This window comes from Cyprinodon tularosa, unplaced genomic scaffold (assembly GCF_016077235.1).
Source record: "Cyprinodon tularosa strain WSP-4 unplaced genomic scaffold, ASM1607723v1 ctg430, whole genome shotgun sequence".
NCBI lineage: Eukaryota > Metazoa > Chordata > Actinopteri > Cyprinodontiformes > Cyprinodontidae > Cyprinodon > Cyprinodon tularosa.
In genome coordinates this window covers 85,515-106,506 of record NW_024039153.1, presented here as the reverse complement: position 1 = coordinate 106,506, position 20,992 = coordinate 85,515, and the positions used below count along the sequence as shown (strand labels likewise).

General features: G+C 40.1%; 1 protein-coding gene across 3 annotated transcripts; it reads right to left on the bottom strand.

Moving 5' to 3' along the window:
- Positions 1 to 9,788: 9,788 nt before the first annotated feature.
- LOC119792786 (sex comb on midleg-like protein 4) lies at positions 9,789 to 19,636 on the bottom strand. Of its 3 annotated transcripts, none has more exons than XM_038299565.1 (8): positions 19,626 to 19,636; positions 18,552 to 18,791; positions 16,596 to 16,725; positions 15,742 to 15,966; positions 15,432 to 15,593; positions 15,109 to 15,333; positions 14,885 to 15,033; positions 9,789 to 9,982 (listed from the first exon to the last, which is right to left on the bottom strand). In XM_038299565.1, the coding sequence occupies exons 1-8, from the start codon at positions 19,626 to 19,628 to the stop codon at positions 9,857 to 9,859; spliced, it is 1,260 nt and encodes a 419-aa protein (XP_038155493.1). In that variant the 5' UTR covers positions 19,629 to 19,636; the 3' UTR covers positions 9,789 to 9,856. The 3 variants fall into 3 exon arrangements, with proteins under 3 accessions (XP_038155493.1, XP_038155495.1, XP_038155494.1); XM_038299567.1 differs by having other exon boundaries at positions 15,766 to 15,966; XM_038299566.1 differs by lacking the exon at positions 19,626 to 19,636 and adding an exon at positions 19,117 to 19,287.
- Positions 19,637 to 20,992: the final 1,356 nt, after the last annotated feature.

The window sequence follows — 20,992 nt, the reverse complement described above, 5'->3', positions numbered from 1 at the left end:
CAGACATATTTTGTCTTTACAGAATTAAACTGTTAAAAATGCATACAAGGGCACAATGCAACCTTTTAGTGTACTGTAATCTATAAAAAAGAATGTCTGCCTGGTTTGCTGTACTGACAGTGGAGATGGAGACGGTCCATTCAGAAAAGCAGAGCTGCTGCATCAAACTTTAACATGGAACTGCAGGAAAAAAAGAACAAAACAAACATTTTATTAATGCATGTCACCATGAGAAAAGCCTACTCTGTTTGTGTCTCAGTGTATTTTGTAAGTACCTATATACATTTTCTTCAATCTTTCCTCTTCGTTTTTTCTTGTCAGTTTCTCTTTTCTTTTTTTCCTCATTGTCTCATCTTTTCTGTGTTGAGTGAAGGTCAATGTCTTATTTATTTCAGTCTCTTGCCTTTCTTTTTCCCCCAAACTAAATCCAAGATTATGATCCAAAAACTTATTTTCCATCATGGTGATTTAACTGTTTAAAAACAAATGTCCAACTTTTAAGCATTTTTGCTATTTTTGTTCTCTTTTGTTCACAGCAGCAGTTTTCTGTTAGCCATGTCTTTAAAAATGTTAATAACCTCACAGTGAATGATTGGCACATCCTTCTCGATTGCCAACAAAAGAAGGTCTGACAACCGATCCTCCTTGCAGCTTCATACATTATATCTATCATATATCTATCATGGTAGTTCTGGATGAGTTCTCCTTTAAGATACATTTACCTAACGCTAGAATAAATGAAATGTACATCATGCAGCAAAGGAAATTAGAAAATCAGACATATATCCATTATGGAGATAATAGGTTTTTGACGGGCGATGTGCCCCAATTGCATAAGTAATACTGAAGAATGTCCTACTATCATTAACGACACAGGGAAGCTTTTTAGTTATCTTGCTTTGCTAGCAAAGTCATTAGCTAGCAGCTAGCTAGCTAAAAATACTGAATCGATAGATAAGAACAGCTTTTCCTCACCTGGCTGTCTCCTCCCGCTCAGTAGTTCTTCAGAGAAAGAACTACTTTCCTCCGTTTAAACCGCTACTCTTTGCTAAAGTAGAGAAATTATACAACGTTCAAAGTTTTCCATTGTCTGACAAGTAGGAAGCCTACTCCAGTATTTTCACCAAAAATTATGTTTTTTAATTCACAAAAAAATTGTTCTGTAATCATTACAGACCAGTTTTCTGTGAATTAAAAAACATAATTTTCAATGTAAAAGACTAAAAGCACAGAGCAAACAGTGTTTTATATCAAACAATACTGCATCATCCATGGGGCTCATTTGGTTTTACTTACATCTCTATTCAGGTTGACATTGGAGAGGCGGTGCAGACTGACGACAGCCATCCGTCCGATCATGGTTGATCTTGCTTAGGGCCAAATGAGCAGCGGCCACAGTGTAATGTGGAATGTTCGCTACCTTTAGCTCCGCAGTTAGCCGCCTTATCTGACTGTGCGAGAGGCAAGTGCGTCGTCACCGGCAAAAGGTCAAAGGTAACAATGTGACCGGAGGGCTTATTGTATTGTTTTTCTTGCCAAAAAAAAAGATAATAATAATAATTCCAGTACATGTGTCAAAAAAAAAAAATAAAAAAAAAAAGGGCACATTGGGATCATGGAGCAAAAGGGGCAGGTGCTCAAGCCCCATTTGCCCCCCCCTCTGCACGTGCCTGCTTCGTCATGATTGTTTTTCTCTGATCTCTCCATGATTCTGGTTCGTTTGACATTTTTCTTGTTGGATTTTTGGATTCCTGCCTCGGTTGTTTGTGAACATTTCATTAAATCTACAAAAACTCGCCTCTGCCTCTGCATTTGGGTCCTCAAACCACAACCAAACCTTGACATGATCAGCTTTCCCCCCCCTGCTGAAGAGAAGCATCCCCACAGCATGATGCTGCCTCCACCATTTAGCACCATGGGAACACTTTCAGATGATGTGAGCTTGTCAGTCCAAAGAGTTTAATGTGTTCTTATCACCAGATGAACACCTTCTCCTGACTCCTGCATGGCTTATAACAAATTGAAAACAGAATTTTTATTTCTATATGCAATAAAACCTTTTCAAAATAGATTTATAGGGTGAGAAGAAATAGCTGTAGAATTTTGCAGGGTATTCCTGGGATGGCGCTAATTGTCCTGATTTTTACATTTCTTTCTTTCTTTCTTTCTTTCTTTCTTTCTATCTTTCTTTCTTTCTTTCTTTCTTTCTTTTTTTCACATGTAAACTCTAATTTATGGTGGCAGCATCATGGTTTGGGCCTACTTTTCTTCAGCAGGGACAGAGAAACTGGTTAAATTTGATGGGAAGATGATGCAATGATGCAAAACATAAAGCAAGGTCTACAATGAAAAGGTTCACAGATAAACCAATCCAACTGAGCTCCAGCTGTTTTGCAGGAAGAATGGACAGAATTTCAGTCTCTAAATGTGCAAAACTGATAGAGACATACCCCAATGCGACTTGCAGCTGTAATCGCAGAAGCTCCACAAAGTCTAAACTCAATGGGGTGAATCATTTTGCACACCAAGTTTTTAAGTTTTTCTTTTTTAAGTGTAAAATATTCAATAAATTCGACCTACTTTGTGATTGTGTCTCACTTGTTGATTCTTAACAAAAAAAAAAAATATATACAATTTAATAACTTTATGTTTGAAGTCTTAAATGCAGAAAAAGGTTAAAAATTTGAAGGGGGCCAAATACTTTCGCAAGGCATCGTGTATAGTAGCTTCTTTTCCAGGTTAACCAGTGTTTTCTTGGTGAAATGTGATGTAATTATTTAAGAGATCTATTCAGCTTCTCCTCCTTGTTGTTATGGAGAAAACAGCATACTTTGCTTTTGATTTTGGAAATATATTCTTGTCAAATAAATAATATAACAATAGTCAGACATTAAGCACCAATTACCTGTGTGAGAAGGCTCAGAATGTAGGACCCAGAATTCAGGCGAGACAGAGAATGATAAATTAGGTGAAGGTGTTTATTGAAGTCTTCGAGCAGCTGCCCAGATGAGGGAGTGTAGTCCAGAGGAGCAGAACTCAGTTGTTTGTTACTGAGCTGGAACCAGAGATCCATGGAGGAAGAGGAGCAGCGTCTTGCAGTAGCTACTGCATGCAGAGGAACTGAAGGGTCCAGTCAAAGGGGGGATATCTGTGCTGTGGTAAGAAGACAGGTCGGAGGTCGACAACAGGCGGATTCCAGCTAATAGCCCGGAAACACAGGACAGTCAAACAGAGCAAACAGAAGTCTGGAGGCAGAAACAGGTCAGGAACAGGCAGAAGAACAAATATAGGAACGCTAGAGTTATTCTTGCTTTAAGCTCGAATATTCTGGCACCAATGGCTGAGAACCGGCGGCATAAATAGCAGCAGGAACAGGTGGATCTGAAGACGGTAAGTAAAAAAGGAATAAAACCCAGCCTTTGGTGCAAGGACATGACAACCTGAGCTTAATGAAAGGTTTAAACAGCTATGATTTTTAAAGGCACTATAGACTATAAATAGTATACATACTTTATTACTATGGGTTATTGAAAAAAGCATAAAATACATTTTCACCTTTATATTTTTGATAAAATGTAAAAACAGATAATATTTATACACTTTTTGATGTTTTATCGGACATTTGGCAGATACTTATCCCATTTCTGATTAGAACCAGATTGGTTTAATGAAAATAATGTTTGATCTAAGTGTAGAGATTATGAATGCTTCTTCAGGATAAATTTGGCTGTTAGGAGATGTAATCCTTAAACATTTTTTGGCGAGAAGGCAAAGGAGGAGCACAGTTATTTATTATTTTTAGGATAATCCAGTTAAGAGTTAGTACACTAAGAAAAGGATGATTGTCAAGCAGCTGAATGCAGGCTAGATATCAAGCATAAAGTGGTTGAACTCGGCCATGAGGGTTAGTCAGAAAGTCAGGATCTGATTGAAGCCAATTTCCTAGCTAATATTTTCTAAAAACGACAATTAATCATTTTTTTTCTCAATGTTATGTTTTCAAAACATAAAACAACCATAGATATGCAGGTTGGCGTGATCTTCTTTAGTGATCTAAATTGTCACAGCAGTAAATTTCATCATATGTTTCTGTACGTCCTGGACTTCCATGTTGGATAGACAGAGCACACCGTTCTCATTCTGTGCAAGAAGCAGAAAGTTAAATAATTTGTGCAGCAGGTTCTTGTGTGTTTAAACACAGTTTTTGGCGTTATTCTTTCTGTAAAAATCAAAACATTATTTTAGCAATAATTCTGTTTGGTCGCTTTGTTGCTTTAGGTTAAAGCACTAATTTCCAACTGTTTTAATTTAAAAGCTTGTGCTTAAAAAGCTGCAATAATAAATGTGTTATTAAATCCTATTGTAATTAACTCTTTCCAACCCATGCTTGAATCTAATATATGTCTAAATATTCACCAATACTAAGAAGTAAAATGATGATCTAAATTATGGCTGAGATCCGTTTCATTGGTGTGTGTGTGTGGGGGGGGGGGGGGGGGGGGGGTTGTTTCATATGTTGGATTGTGTTTTTAACTCATTCTGATCAGGGTTGAAGGCTTCTAAGGTCTGATAACTTTGCTCCTTCAAGCAAACTTCTAAAGAAGATGCCAGTAGTTAAGAAAAAGTAATAATTGACCTTAAAAATGTCTGCATTAGAGCAGGGCTGGGAGTAAGATAGGGCTGAAACGATTAATGGGATTAATCGTGATTAATCGATTATTGAAATAATCACCAACTAACTTAGTAATCGATTCATCCTTAACTGGAGTGTAGAGACTGTAAAACATGCCTTTAGACAGAAAAACGCAATAAAGCAGTTGGTTTTTTTTTTGTAAAAAAAAAAAAATACATAAACACTTTGCATTTAAGATTAAGAAATATTTTTCGTGTCAATATGTGCAATCCAGGACTCAAGTGGAAAAGTTTTAGTTTCCTTTGGTTTAATTTCGTATAAAATCTTCTTTAAAGCTACAGTGTGTAATAATTACAGGGATATACAGTCAGAAATGTAATATATTATACATAACTATGTTATTTATCATCATCTACGAGCTCAGCCTCTTAACCTTAATATTTGCGTTGCCTTAGAATTCGTTATTTATAATTACATAGGAGCGGGTCTCGCAGCCATGGAGGCAGACATCTTTGCGCTACGGCAGCGCAGAACCAACAAACTAGCGATTGCGAGATCGCCCATTACGCTCGAAAGTAACTACGGCAAGTTGAGAGAGATGAACTGAGACGGTACTGAACAATAGATGGCAGTATTATGCCTGAGAATACTATCTGTAAAATTATCTATGTAAACAAACCTCATCACTTGAGAAGGTAGGTGATGTGGACGTCGTGGAAGACATTTTGTCCCATAACGCTCGCCGTACTGTTGGGGGGGGGAGATGTTCATGTTGCTGCGGTCTGCAGTCTGGACGTTAGATGTCGCTGAAAATTACACACTGTAGCTTTAAGGAACACTTGGTCATCCGATTATTAATCGATTAAACAAAAAAATGATCAATAATGTTAGAATAATTCTCATAGAAGATGTGTGAGTTTATCATGCCTTGGTATTGGCTGCCTGTTGCGTGTAGGAACTGATGTTTTAATCTAATTAGGACAGTTCCTCTGTTTGGATATACAGTTATAATCTTCATTCTGTTCATGGCAAAGATTTGGAAATGGAATGAGAGCGGCGTCATTCAGCGAAGAATGAAGTGTAATATTTTGATATGACTAGAACAATGGATGTCTAATCATCTGCTAACGTGTCTGATGTTAAATAAGATGATGTGGCAGACTGGAGACGTATAAAATACCTTTTTTAAACTGTTAATCAGGGCCACTTCCTGAGAGGTGAGCCCAGAGGTAAGCAGCTGCCTTCTGTGACTCTAAGCAACTTCTCTGATCTGAGTAAGATTATAATTTCTATCAGAATCTGTTGTCATGTCTCCCGGTTATTTAATACATATAAGTTATGAAGTGTTATTTAAAGGTATACTATGCAACCGGTGTTGATTTTCCAGCGAGGCTCCCCCCAGAGGGCGAAAGAAAAAGTGCACTGTCGTAAATATGCTCAGCTGTTCTCCTGGTTCCTCCGTCAAGCCAGGTGCGGTTGTTTTGAGCTTAGCAGACAGGCGAATGCAACGAATGACTAACACAGTGAAAGTATGAACATGCACACAGAGAGAGAGAAACCATTCCAATGTTACTTACAATCGCATCAGCAGAAACTCGAGGTCCGCGTCAGCCTTGCAGCCTTCTTTTTCTTTTAGCTCTCGCCATTCGGAAAAAGCTTGCCCGATGTTCACCCGTGTACGACTCCTCTCTCTGTCCGGAGCCCTTTTCCTCTTTCTTGCCTGCTCCGACATGGGCTTTTACTGTTTTCACGCTGGTTCCGCCATGATAACTGCACAAAGATCGCCACTGTGCTAGCAACGAGCATGCTTTTAACCGGGGGCGTGTAGCAGTTCTCGCCGTAAAGCAAGACCGACTCTCGCGAGACTTCTGAGCCTGTGGGTGCGGGCCGAGGGCTCCTGCAATATCAAGTGCGGTATTTCCCCCACAGGCCACCAGGGCGGCCGAGAAAACCTTTGTTCAACCTGAAATGACTCATTTAATCATCCAAAACGATATGGAACGCATTAATTAACTGAAAAATGTTGCATAGTGTGCCTTTAAAGAGTTTGTCCTGAGTGATCTCTTTTCAGGAAAAAGAATCGGAAAGATAGAGCATCAGGGTGCAAACACAGAGCCTTTAACAACAGATTAATCAATTTGTAAAATAATCTTTAGTGTCAGCCCCATCAGTCAGCACATATTTATGGATTTTGACATGAAGATCTTTGTAGGTAGAGGACTGTCACATTTCAAACTTATTCATTTTATCAGGAATTTATGTAATAAAGCGACAAAAAATTGTTTTCAAAATTTGTTTTATGAACATTTTAGAGGTGTGGTTGCATATGAATATTATCCCTTTTTCTCTTATATCCCTTAATTGTGAAGTTGCTTAATAATTTATACCTGATAGATAGCACACTGAATAGAACGAGTAAAACGGCTTAACTTAAACCTTCAATCTTCCTTAAATATGATAATCTACTTTAGGTAACACAGCTGAGAGGAAACTAACCCGGCTCTGATTTATGGAGACCCTTGAGAACCTCACCTAAACAGTCCCTGGATAACATTTAGAGTGCCAGAAAAATAGCTGCCGTTTGTTAATCCCTGAGTGTTGAAGAACAGACGAGCTTGAATCGCTCTTAGACACGAGGACCCAAACGCAAACCTGACGGCATGGAGTGTCCTACAAATGAAATTCCCTCTTTGAAACGATAAAAGAAGTCTTCTTTACACACAAGCGCACTTGGACTCTTGATTGAGTTTTAATGCTCACATACAGTACAGCACAGTCAGAAGATCCCCTGGAGATCTCACAAACACAAAAGCAAACAGTTAAATACGTAGATAAAGTGTAGCACCAGCAGAGTCCCAACGGACTCCTCCAAAAATCAAACTCATGGTGATTGTTTAAAGTAAAACACCTTTGTTTGATCTCACTAGACATGGTTTACCTGTAATATCTCACAGCAGTGTCCACTTATGAAGTTTATCCAGTTAGAAAAACATCCATACTGTGCACCAAAAGTGGTATAGAAAAAAAGATTACTAAATTATAAATGCATTGATATAACCATTGGGATTTAACACGTATAGACCTCAGGGTTTGGCAACTTTCTGTACGAACGCTAATTTTTAAATAATAAAAATATAGAAAATGAAAAATCATCTGAGAGTTTATGAAGCAGAGATAGCTGGCACGTAACAATCTTGCTTTCTAAAACATAAATAGATCACACTGACAATGCCATTATCTTCATTATATACTGTGTTTATACAAGAGAGCTGCAAACTGTTATCGTTTTGCTTCGTTATATTGTTTAAATATCAAAGATATACACAAAAAAAGACAAATCCATTAGTTTTTGCAATACAATGTGAAAAAATAGTATCAAAATGATTTTTTCTAAACCTGTGAATCAAATGCAGTGCTGTGTTTTTAATGCACCATTATTCGTTATTGATGGATGTTCAGCTCGCTAAGCACTAGTGGAGAAGATGATGAAATGATTTCTACGTAGCCGATTTGTGAGTCTTGTGGCACAAAACGTTTCAATCAGCAGCCTTTTGTTTTACTTATTAGGCTACATGTTGTGTATTTATGATTCAAATTGTCTCAGAAGTGTACATGCACCCTTCCTGGGCTTCAATATTATATCATTATGTGATACCATATTAACTTTAAGCTTTTAGCAACACGTATAAAACCCCCTTTTTTACCACAGGATAAAAAAATGACCAAATAAAAGCAACTATAGGGGTATTTAAATGGAACTGAAATGGGTAAATATCGTAGGATTTATTGTGGATTCCCTCTAACAAGGCTTGAACTCTCGCTCATATTCGATATATTAAAAGAATCACAGGAGACACTGCAGTTAAGAATAAGCACAATCCCACTTTTCATTGCATGCCATAAAGATGCAGTAGATTTAAAATCAGGATCTGCACAAAATATCCCAATCTGCACATATCGCTGCAGAACAGAATGAATTACAGCTGCCTTTTCATATCAATCTCTGCCAAAAAATGAGCGCTTGGTAGGATGCTATATTCCAGGTGCTAAGCATGCACGGTATGCAAACTACATTTTTGTTTACCTCGATCACCAAAACTGTTTCTACCTGTTTCTAGTGATGGAGAAGCTAAAGCTAAAGAGTAGAAAAGCTTAACTACCCAAAGCTTAGAAAGGTTTGCATGTGGGGACACTGTGATGGAGGGAAATGCTTTCAAAGAATCAGCTAGTCCAAATATTTTAGCAGAAATGACACGCTTCTTACTATTCTGCAGGCATGGTTTTTAGTATGTCTCCATCGAACACTCAACTGTCTCTTAAAATAGTCTAAACATGAATAACATCAAAACAGGCGTTGACTCTTTCCCAAAACAACACCTTCAAACTTCCCCCAAAATATGGGTCAGCCGAAGATCCTCTGGAGGTTTTACTGGTTAATACATATTAAGGAAATCCTTCTGAGGCCGTTAGTTTTAAGAACTGTGAATAGAGAGAATCCACAATAAAATCCATTATTGTAACATATTGTCCATTAAAAAAAAAAGCCACTCTGAGGGTCTGACCGACTGATTCCTTATTCTTTTCTTTTGCTGAAGATGCTGCAGGATCATTAACAGAGGAAGCAGGTTTAAATCCAAGGGAAAAGGAAGCCAGATTACAGATTAAATTCCTGAAGCCAAGATCTGTGAAACTAGGTAAGGTAAGAAGAAAAAAAAAGGGGGGGATTTTGTGATGAAAGTATTGTGACATCATAAAATAATTGGCAAACTTCTTGAACAGGAGGTCTGTGAGCCCCTGGGAATCGTCTGCTGAGGGGTCTTACTGGCTGTTTGCAAATATACGATCAGATTCTTTGGCTGTCCAGCTGTTTGGATTTTCTCTGTTGGTTTAAATTTTCAACAGCAACTGACAGTTGATGAAGCCTCTTACACAGTAAAGAAACAACGTTTAATTGTTTCCCTTCTAACAAGCTTTTTATTTTAATCTTACTCAACATAAAATGATCAGTATCTGCAAGTTTTATAAATTAAAAATAACCTTATGTTCCAAATCACAAAAAAGACATTTTCTTTAAGACCAAATATGTAAAGTTTAGAGTGGATCTTTACTGTGTGAATCCTGAATACAACCTTTCTTTCTTCTGTTTTTTTCCCCATTGGATCACAGACCTGCTACCCCCCCCCCCTCTTGAACGTTCTACCGAACGTAGAGCCGCCACAGTTTTCAAAACTTTGTCTGCTTTAGTTTGTCGATGTGGTAACACAGCTTCAAGGCCGGCCCGAGCTTCAGTCCGAGGTACTTCATGATCATATCGCTTTTCAGGAGCAGCAGCGCGTTTCCGTCTATTTCCTGGAAGAAGCAGAAGTTTGCATTTAAATCAGCGAGGATTATTTTGGACTCACAGAGAGCTGACAAGCCACAAAACAACTAGAAGGATTTAATAAAGGTTTATTAATTATATCTATAAATCTCCTATTAGGCATTTCAACACTGCAACTTTAAACCACTAGGGGCGCTAGAACTGTAACTTGCAGGTTTAGGGCCCCTGATAGTTACTGGTACTATTGCACCTTTGCAAAATGCAACAGTTTCCCTCCCTGTTTAGGAATCTGGAGGCCGATCACTTTGGAGCAGCAGACTTAGAAATCGTGGATTTAAATGTAAAGAGAAGGACGCTTTCAGCCCTCTAGATTAAATCCCTCATCAGAAAACCAAATCATGTCTGATCTGGGAAGTTTCATATCCGTTTTGTTGCCTCACAACAACTTTTAGCTTAGTTAGCTCTGCTGTTTAAAGCGAGCTCAGACTGTAGAAAAGTTGAGCTTTGGGTCGATGGATCGCATCCGCTCAAGTTACATAGATACATTTTGAGAACTGCAGGCCGCATGGAGCAGCAATATCCGACAAGTATGATAAAAAACCTGTACATTATCATTATTGTAACATTTTAAGTAAGTACATTTTAGACTTTGAACGTCATCAGATGTTTCTGGATGCATGGCTTGTTTTTACAGTTTTAAATGGACTTGCTCCTCCTCCTCTAACAGATTTTATAAGCAAAAAAAAAAAAAATATTACTAGAATAAACACTAGAGCTTTAACCAGAGGAGACTGTAATGTTCAGCGGCGTAGGACCAAATTTGGCCAAATGGTTGCATCCATCAGAGGCTCACAGCTATGGAACACACTGCCAGCTCATGTTAGGGGCCGTGCACTAGAGACTGACACGGGAGTGGATTTTCACTCCTGTCCCGTCCCACTCCCACAGACAAAAATTGTGTCCCGTCCCGATCCCGCGCCACAGTAGAAATCTAAATCCTGTCCCGTCCCACTCCTGGTGAAATTACTCCCACTCCCATTCAGAATGACTCCCGCTCCTGCATCACTCCCATTCTTGCTGTTTTTGAGCGCGGGTGAAAAACTCAGAGCAGAAGCACTGTTGGTTTTTGGGTCGTGTAGTTTTTTTGACTCACATTATAGTGTAGGCTTCAAGGAAAAAAACTACAAAATGACGGCGCCAGTACTGGATTTTTTTCTTTCTATTTTATTTTTTGGCATCGATCCTAGTTTTTTTTTGTTACTATTGGTTTGCTCCCGCTCCCGTCTGCTCCCGTTAGTGTTTAATCCTGTACCGTCCCAATCATGTGATCGTTACTAATACTGACTCCCATCCCACGGGAATCCCACAGGAATCCCGTGACCCGTGGGATTCCCGAAAAAATGTCAGTCTCTAGTGTGTAACCTACATACGTTTTAAATTCTCCTTGAAACATTGGTTGAAAACTAACCAGACATGTTCACAGGTAAATTGATCTGTTTCCATGGGCCTGTTAACCTCATTTTATTGTTAACCTAATTTTATTGTGATTTTATGTTATTGGCATCTTATCTGTTTGTGTCCACTCTGTTCTCTCCTGTAGCGTCTTGTTTAATGTTCACTGTTCTTATGCTGCGTTCACACCGGACGCAGCTGGCGCGACATAAGCAGCGGGTTTACATGCAAAGTCAATGGTTGACGCAGCAAAAGGTCTCGCGGCGCGTTTTGAGCAGCAGGCGCAGCGCGTTTGAGCATCTGACGTGCCTGACACGCCGCAAACGCGCTGCTGCTCGAGATGGAAAAATTGAACTTTTGCTGCTCGACGCGCCGCGTCAACCAATCAGAGAAGCTGATCTGGGAGCTGGCAGGGAGAGAGACACAGCGCTGATGACACAGAGCGCTGTGATCGCTCCTCTGAAACAGTTTATTGACGCATAAATTAACCTAAAATGCATACATCTGCCGGCAGAATATATTCGCTTTTATTATCCTGGTGCCTGCAGTTTAGATTATTTAGATGAAAAACACCTACCAGCCGCCGCGGTGAACCGCCAGGAGGCGACCCGACCAGAGGCTGCTGTTGAAGGGATTCCTACTGACAGCGCACCGCTGGTATGTGGGGGTCTGAGCGGCTCCGACAGAAATAATATTAGAAGGCAGGATGATAATCTGGATGAACTGACGGCACTGATTACGTTTTCAGGTGGATTTTCTCACTTAAAAACATATTAAAACTACTTTATTCCCACTGATCACAGCAAATATAGCTGCAAGGCAGAGAAAGGATAGTGAAGCTCCGCCCAACGCGCGTCAGACACACTTTTGCACCGCGCGGCCAGAGCAGCAAAGCTGCTTCAGCTGCGCGTCAGAACTAACTGGTATATTTGTCACAGAATATAATGACAATAAAGGCTTTTTGACTTTTTTTTTGACTTTGACAAGCAGCAAAAATGAAGCAGCAGACGCGATTTTGCTGCTTTTGCTGCGTCAGGTGTGAACGTAGCATTACCTGCCTTAGGACAGCGGATGCAAATTAGCTGTTGTGCTAATTCTGGCATATTTACATTGATGCTTTATGTTGATGAATGTGCATTGTCCTAATTCAAATAAATAAAATAAAATAAAAAAAAGTACTGCATCCAGACCTGAAAATCATTTCATGTATCTCAAATTAAGCGATTGCTTAGGTCAAAGGTCACATAGTGTTTCTTTAAAAAGAGCTTTTTTTTTTTTTTTTTTAGAAAAATTGAGAGTGGAAAAAAAAGAAAATCTATTTCTGTTGAGAAACAGAAAATTGCCGCTGGCATTGAAATGCTGTTCTTAAGAAATAGTAACAAATAGAATCAGTAATTTACCCGTTAGTAATCAAAGTCATGACATGACAAAAATATGAAAGTACATACATTTTAAGACGTTATAAAAAAGAACTGAGAAACACCTTCAGAGTAAAATCACATAATTTAAGATCTAATTAAAAAGTTTCTCTCTGAAGTTGAAAGAAAATATTTTGTGTTCTAAATAGTTAAGAAGCAAAACATCCGCGTGAGCAGCCTCTGGTCCCTCGGCTCTGGCCCCTTCAGAACGGATCCTTTGGTCTGTAATCAGACCATCATGTTACTGCACGATCTGAACTGTTAGAGGTGCGTTTCCCACACCTTTCTCTGCTGCTGCAAGTCAGAAATATTGGAACACGATCGTCTTGTTCAGCCTGGCTGTAGGTTTGCCTCCTGTCACTGGCCTCTGGATTTCTTGGTGGAAATAGACATCAAGGACTGATTTGGGAGCAGAACAGCAGTGATCTTCCAGACGAGGTTTCTTTCCTTCTCTGGTTTAATGACAAAACCGACTGGAACTTTTAAGATGAACCAGTGATTGGTGGCCTAGTGGTCAGGGCATTGGATCCCAGAGGTTCTGAGCTCAAGCTCCACTCCCACTAGGAGTATAAATCACATCCATCATGGCGATTCGATTCAGTATCGATTTTCTGACCCAACGATTCGATTATTTTCAATACTCAAGAATACACCACGATTCGATTCGATTAATCGGTTACATTTTTTTTTTATTATGATTATTTTTTTTACACTAAACAAAGTTTCAAGTTTGAAATAAATCAATGAAAGCTGTAATATCGTTATGCATTTTTTTTTTTTTAGAAACAGCAGCAAATAACAGAAGTAGAAAAGTTGCATGAAAAAATACTGCACAGAATCAATAGAGTGCAATGCACACTGCAAAAACCATCTAGAAATAAGCACAAAATTTCTTAAAATAAGTGCATTTACCCTTAATTTTAGTAGGTAAATAAGACGATTTGCCAATGGAATGAGTATTTCTACTCCTAAAATAAGACAAATAGATAATATTCACTTGAAATAAGACAAAGCAATTGTTTTTTTCTTATTTTAAATGTAAATTGTCTTGTTCCATTGGCGAGGTGTCTCACTTATCTCCTCAATTCAAGACAAAATTCACTAAATTTAAGCAAAAATAACTCAGAGATTTCCATTTTTTGCAGTGCAATACCTCGGCTCCAGACGTCCCCGCCCCCCTCCACAGACGCTCGCTGCTCCTCTCCCAGATTGTAGCTGACCGCAGACAGGAGGCCAGCTTGTTTTGTTTTTATCACCGAAATTGCGGAAAACAACTCATGAAGTTTGACCCGCTAGAAGAGCGAGGTGCGCGAGAACGCTGGGAGCCTTTTTCCACCTGGATCTCCGCTCTTTTTGGCCCTCATGTCCCTCCGTCGTCGGACTAAACTCGCCCCCACTTCCTCGCCGCCTCGGCCGTATCTAGACCCACAGCGTGTAGCACAGACCACGCTTCAATATTGAGCATAAATCAAAAATATCTGCATCAAGCTCACTGCAACACACTGCTGTAAGAGTATAACCAGGAAGCGAGGCAGGAGGGCAATAGGTTTAGCGCCACCGCAGCATGGGAGGGAGAATTACGCCCAGGAGCAAATAAATAAAAATAGACCGGAGGAAAAAAAAAAAACATGAATCGATTCTCTTGAGGACGTGTCGATGCATCAGATCGTCGACTGTTGGATCGATGCATCGATACAAAACGATTATTATTTACACCCCTAACTCCCACAGACTGCCACTCTGGGTCCCTGAGCAAAGACCCTTAACCCCACACTGCTCCCTGGGCGCCGCACAATGGGATGGGTTAAATGCATAAATTTCATTTTGTTACTTTGTACTTGTGACAATGTAATGACAATAAAGTTGAATTCTAATTCATTCTAATTGATGCAAATACCTCCTAAAATAATACAATGGAGCGTGTCCTTAGACTATGATGGGGGTTCCTGTTCGTTCTGGGCTTTTCTTAGACTGTTAGTTCACTTTTGAGTTCGACAACTCACATGATCACAGACTGTGATGCCATGCGGTGGCGGCTGTGTTCCTTCCTAACTGACTTACGTGTTTTCTGAAGATGTCAGCGTGGGGGCCTAGAGCCTGAGGATCTGCATCTCTGATGAACCAAACAACATCATCTACAGACCAGGTGGTTGGGTCCTTATTGGCTGGAGCTTTAGATTCCTGGGATTCTGGAGGCATGCTGTATCCTCCTGGGAGAACAGAGGGAGGAGTTTCACTCTATCATGTGGATTTAAGGGCAGATTTAAGTGTGAACCATCTCTAACCTGTCCTGTTTCCATCTGGAAACATGTTAGGGCTTGAGGCCGGCTGTCTGCACATACTTATGGCGCCTGAGCTGCTGGAGAACTGCTGCGAAGAGCGAAACCCATAGGAGGACTTTGACGAGTAGGACGAGCTTATGGAGCCGAAAGCAGAATCGCCGTGGTCGACAGAGTAGCGCTTGGCTTCTGACTGGTCTCCATGATAGTCCTCAGTCATGGATGTTTCAGCTAACACCCAGATGGAGAGTCATAGGAAGACAGGATGAGTGCAGAATCGGTGCATCTTGTTTATAACTTCTACTCTTAGAGGCAAAAAGAAATGATACCATCTGACTGATAGGATCCACCGCTGCGCTGGCTAATGGGCTGATCGCTGAAGAGGTTTTCACAGTGCAGGCTGCGACAAAGCTTCTTGAGAAAACGAAGCACATAGTCGATGCTGTTCACCACAGGGAGGCTCAGAAGATGCTGCTTCCCATCAAATGTGGCTGGAAGAGCAAAACGACACCAGATTACACTTTATTTATTACAAACCACATCATGAAACGTCTACCCAGCTTAATATTTTATTCCCCCTGTAAACCTAATCTCAAATTACGTGTTTAAAAAGTTAAATAAACAAGCAGAGAACAACACCTGGTCGAGGTCTTGGTACAGCACCTGATATCTTTTCTCCTCCGTAGCCTTGCGTGAGAAGAGTGAACACGGTTTTTTGCTGGAAGGCGCTGTCGATGCAGCCCTGGACGGCCTGCTGCAGCACCACCGACGGTCTGTCGGGTCCGAAGTGATCAGGAAGCTGCTGGATCTTCTTCCTGTCCAGGTTGGGGCCGGTGTGGGCCTGCTTGTTGATGTAGATGCAAACTGAAACCAAAAAGAGGAAAGATGACACCTTGGATTGGTTTTTCTTTTGACCAGTTATGTTTTTTCCTCTCTTCAATTCGTGGATGTACAGAACCCTGAAAAGGTACTATTTTTCACAATTTTTCATTGTAAATAACATCGCTTTAAGGTCATTGGGATTGTCAGATAAAATATAAATATCCGAATAAAATAAAGTTACAGGTATAGTGGGGAATTTTTGCGAACTTTTGAAAAAACCTGTCCTCTTCCCTTAAAAAAATGCACATGCAGAAGCCTGTATCCGCTCCTGAGAGGGAACGCCTATTAAATGTGTGAGAGCGTGCACGAGCCCATTTCTCCTCGTGCACGCTCTGTTTAAAAGTTGCTGTTTGCATTGCTCATACTAGCTTACTTTCCAGAAGGTCTGCAGTTTTTTCACTATGTCAGACTCACCACCGGTAGTGAAAATGGGGACGACCACGAAGGACGGCCTTATGTAAACACATCACCAAAATGATTGACAATTAGGAGGACCACTTATTTTGATGATCCATCCGGAAGAAGAACATCCTCCACTATACCTTTAAGGTTTACGGTTATAAATTAAAGTTCATCTGTACCTTTTCAAGGTGGCTTATCTTTTCTTTTACCTGTTAGCACCTGAGCGGTGGCAGAATGTGGGATGGTTGCAGCGTCCTGAGGAATAGAGCTCATATCAGGCTCAGGAGTGCTGCTGGGTGGAGAAATTGCCAAAGGGGTCATCACCATCCGAGGTTTGAGCTGCAGAAGAACAGGTTTTAGAATCTATTCTTAACCGAGCCGCAGGAGGTGGAGCAGTCAGAAAATGTATTTTCCGATTCTGTTGTTGGATTCTGGATTCTTTTTGGTCTGGCATGGACTTATCTGCAAGATCGACTACAGAACCAAGTTTATGTTTAAACAAAAAGGATATTTCTAACCTTTAGAGAACCAATGAGAAGAAAAGAGCTGGTTGTGCTCACTATTGCTCTTCCAGGTCTGTGGACCATCTAAATCCCCTTTGATTGACTCATCTTTACTCTGTGGGTTTCATCCCAGCAGCAGCTTAGAAAAAAACACATTTTTATTGTTAAAATCTCTTCATGTTTTTTTTTTTTCCATCTGTGCTACTTTATTGAGGATCTCTGGAGAGAAGATCCCTCTAGAAAATACATTTATGGATAAATGAGGCAAATGTGAATAAATAAAGAGGAAATAAATAAAAAAAACAAATATAAATTCATTTATGACTAGTTTAGTAGTTTATGTGAGTAAATTATTTTTTTTTTTAAATAAATTAGGAAAGCACAAAAAAAACATAGAATCTTCCATTGATTTCATGGTTATATGACAGTTTTTTATTTTTAGAGTAGGAAATGGAAATTGCAAAATTTGAGGTTTAACAGAAAGATTTATCTGAGCTTCTTTTAATCCCTGATTGCTCAGGCTGGAATAAAACACCAAATCCTTTCTGTATCGGATCTTCATTTCTCATTAACAAATTTAATACCTTTTTTCAATACTTTCTTGATAGGTTTATCAATGTATTTTTCTTTTAGATTTTTTGTTTAACCTAAATTCTCACTTCTGCATTTAAAGAAAATTAAAGCTACAGTGTGTAACTTTTAGCGACATCTAGCGGTCAGACTGCAGACTGCAGCAACATGAACATCTCCCCCCCACCGCTTCTCCCCCCCCAACAGTACGGCGAGCGTTACGGGACAAAATGTCTTCCACGACGTCCGCATCACCTACCTTCTCAAGTGATGAGGTTTGTTTACATAGATCATTTTACAGATAGTATTTCATTAGTCTGTGTAGGGTATAGATTTCATGTAGACTTAAGATAATAAATATACCCGTTATTTTTTCTACATCGTTGTGACGTTTTGGCGATCTCGCAATCGCTAGTTTGTTGGTTCTGCGCTGCCGTAGCGCAAAGATCTCTGCCTCCATGGCTGCGAGACCCGCTCCTATGTAATTATAAATAACGAATTCTAAGGCAACGCAAATATTAAGGTTAAGAGGCTGAGCTCGTAGATGATGATAAATAACATAGTTATGTATAATATATTACATTTCTGACTGTATATCCCTGTAATTATTACACACTGTAGCTTTAAGTTAAACCCTTTTAAATAAGAAAATGTTGTATTTAATTTGCTGTGGTCAAATGTGTACCTATGTGAGGTGGAAATAAGGTTCAGGATGGGGTCAGTACTATGGATAGCTAAATAATATAAATATGAATATTTAATAATATTTATGTGTTCAAAATAATGTTTTTTAATTGATAATTGGGGTGAAAAGGGTGAAATATATTTGACTGTCCAATAAAAAGGTCACAGTTGGTTAAGGAAAAATGTGCAGATTTCGATAGTTGGATGAACAATCAGTGCATCTTTTTTAAACATCTGGCTGCTATTAAACTCTGTTTTTTTTTTAAATCTTTTAAATCATTGTTTAAAAAGACAATAAAAAACCAAACATGTCCACCAAATCCAGGTTGTGTGTCCATCTACTTGTGCACACACCCGTTTCTAAACAACCAAACATCCCATCCCCTCTCTCCTCCCCATCTGGCTGACCTTGAAGCCGGGCTTTCTCCCCCTTTTCTTCGGCACTTTGAGTGGTGGGAGTGACTCGAGGTACCGGTTAGGGAAATCCATCTTAGCCACGCTGCGGAGGGGGGGCCTCCCCCTCTTCCTGCCCGGTATCTTCCCCGGCTGGCTGGGGATGAAGGAAGGAGCCACTGCGGCCGACTGCATGTCACCGTTGCTGCTGCTGCCTGATTTCTGTGCTGCTGCAGCAATTACGCTCATCTGGAGCTGCAGACAAAAGAAGAAGAAAAACACACATTCAGACCTGCACTTTGCTTGCACATTGATCCTCCTCTGCTCCTCAGCAGCTGGGTACTAAGGAGCAGCATTAACCTCCATTAGAAGCAGGGGGGGAATTGCAAAGGAGACATAGATTTCAGCAACATCTGAACAGTAAAACACTCTAACCCACTTACAGAAGCAGCACTTAGCAGAGCTGCAATAATTAAACTAGACAAAGAGTAGCCATGCATGATCTCTTAGGAAACACCACCTCCATCCTGCACTGATAACACATAAATAAACCTAATAGGGAAAGGGAGGTGACTATTACCTGCTGTCCTCTATTGTGAAAGCCCAACAGCAGAGACCTTTTGTTTCATACCCCACAGCCCTAAAGATGACAGTAAAGCTAAATTCCTAGCAATGCAGGAAAAGCCATCTAGCTTTTTCAGTGTGCTGCTTTTTTCCTCCTCTCCTTTTTGGTGAACACACTGCTGCTGCTGCTGCTGCTCGGCACGCAGGCTGCAGACATCTCATTAAACTAATGCATTCAGCACTGCAAGAGAGAGGGAGGGGGAAAGAGGGGGGGGGGGGTGAAATTGACTTCACCATGGCTACCCAGCTATGAATTACCATTAAGATGACACAGTCCACCCTAGTATTTAAAGAAGGGGGGGGGGGGGGGGGGGGGCAGATCAGGAATGTAGGCTCATCTTTCTTGCAGCAGCACATTTATCCAGAGACAACAAGCCTGCCGTTAGCATGAGCAGAATATTTTAAGAGGTCAGTCAAAGGATGGGGCACATAAACAAACATGAATCAATCATGGGCTGCACTCACCATCCAAGCAGATGTGCTGTATCCTTATTCACTCCCAGATAACGCCGGCTTTCCTCCCTGCCACCAAGAGCACAGCGCCTGTATGAAGCCGGATTCCACTGTAAAAATGTGTGTGTGTGTAAAGCAGGCACTGACAGACAGTGAGCGAGTGACAATATGTGTGTGTGTGTGTGCATTAAAGAGACAGGGAGGGAGGGGAAACCTCTGTTGTCATGACAACAAGCCTGTAAGCCCTGCCAGTTGTCTGCCATGTTTTGTCGTAGACTCTAGCTGAGTGCAGCTGTGGAGGTGCAGTCACACATAGTTTCTGCTTCTCTGCAGCAGCAGAATACTTCCCTGTTAGCTGCTGGGTATCATGCAGATGTTTTGTTATGAGCAAAAGGCATTTAAGTTGGAAATGCATGAAATATATTGGCTTAAAATGGGATCGGTGGAATTTTTTTCTCCCTTCATTATCCTTTTAAAATGTACTGGTTGTAAAACAACCAAATATAAGCCTGAGATCTGTGAAAAAAACCTGATAGAAAACATTTGTTTAAATTCAGTTTGATAAACAAATAATCTAAAGAAACAATAAAGTTTTTACAAGCAAGAAGCTGCCCTCTCAATTAAAACGGCACATAATGTGGCTGGAGAAAAGGATTGGATGATTTTACCCATGATTTATAGTGACACACTAAAGCACTGTATGAGCTTTAGCACGCTAGGAGCCCACAGTCTGATGCTCTTTCCGGTTCATGAATGATGTCACTTCCAGTTGGCTCAGCACATCAAAGCTCTTTTTATAACCAGTACAAGATTCTGTTAAGCATTACGCTTATTTTTAAGGCTATTTATTACATTTAGGGCTTAGTTTAGGCATTGAAAGGAAATAATGTATGACCTGGAAAAGCCCTGAGACTGATGGCGGCCTTAGAATACTGCCTACATTCATTATTCTCAATTTTACACATGACCAGTGGAAAACTACTGATCCAATCCCGAATAACCACAAGTTCCCTCTGACACCACTCTTCAGTGTGGTAGTTGCTACCAAATAAAAAAGAATAGCATAGAGTCAGCTATTTTCAGTTTAATTAAGGTGTTTAAAATGAGTTAGACATTTTTTAGAGAGGAAGCTATTTTCTACAGTGAAAATATTAACGTTCCCTAACTATCCAGGGTAGGAAAGGAGCTCAGGCTGCTGTGCTGAATCCAGACAGCCTTCAACCTTATGGATGTCATCACTAGACAGAAACAAACATGCATGATGTGAGTCAAAACTTGGCAAAAGAACTATAAATAAAGTTACACAAATGTAATGAAGCTCTCTCTGTGACAGAAAGCAACATGAAACCACAACCCCCATTTTTAAAGTGCTGCTAACA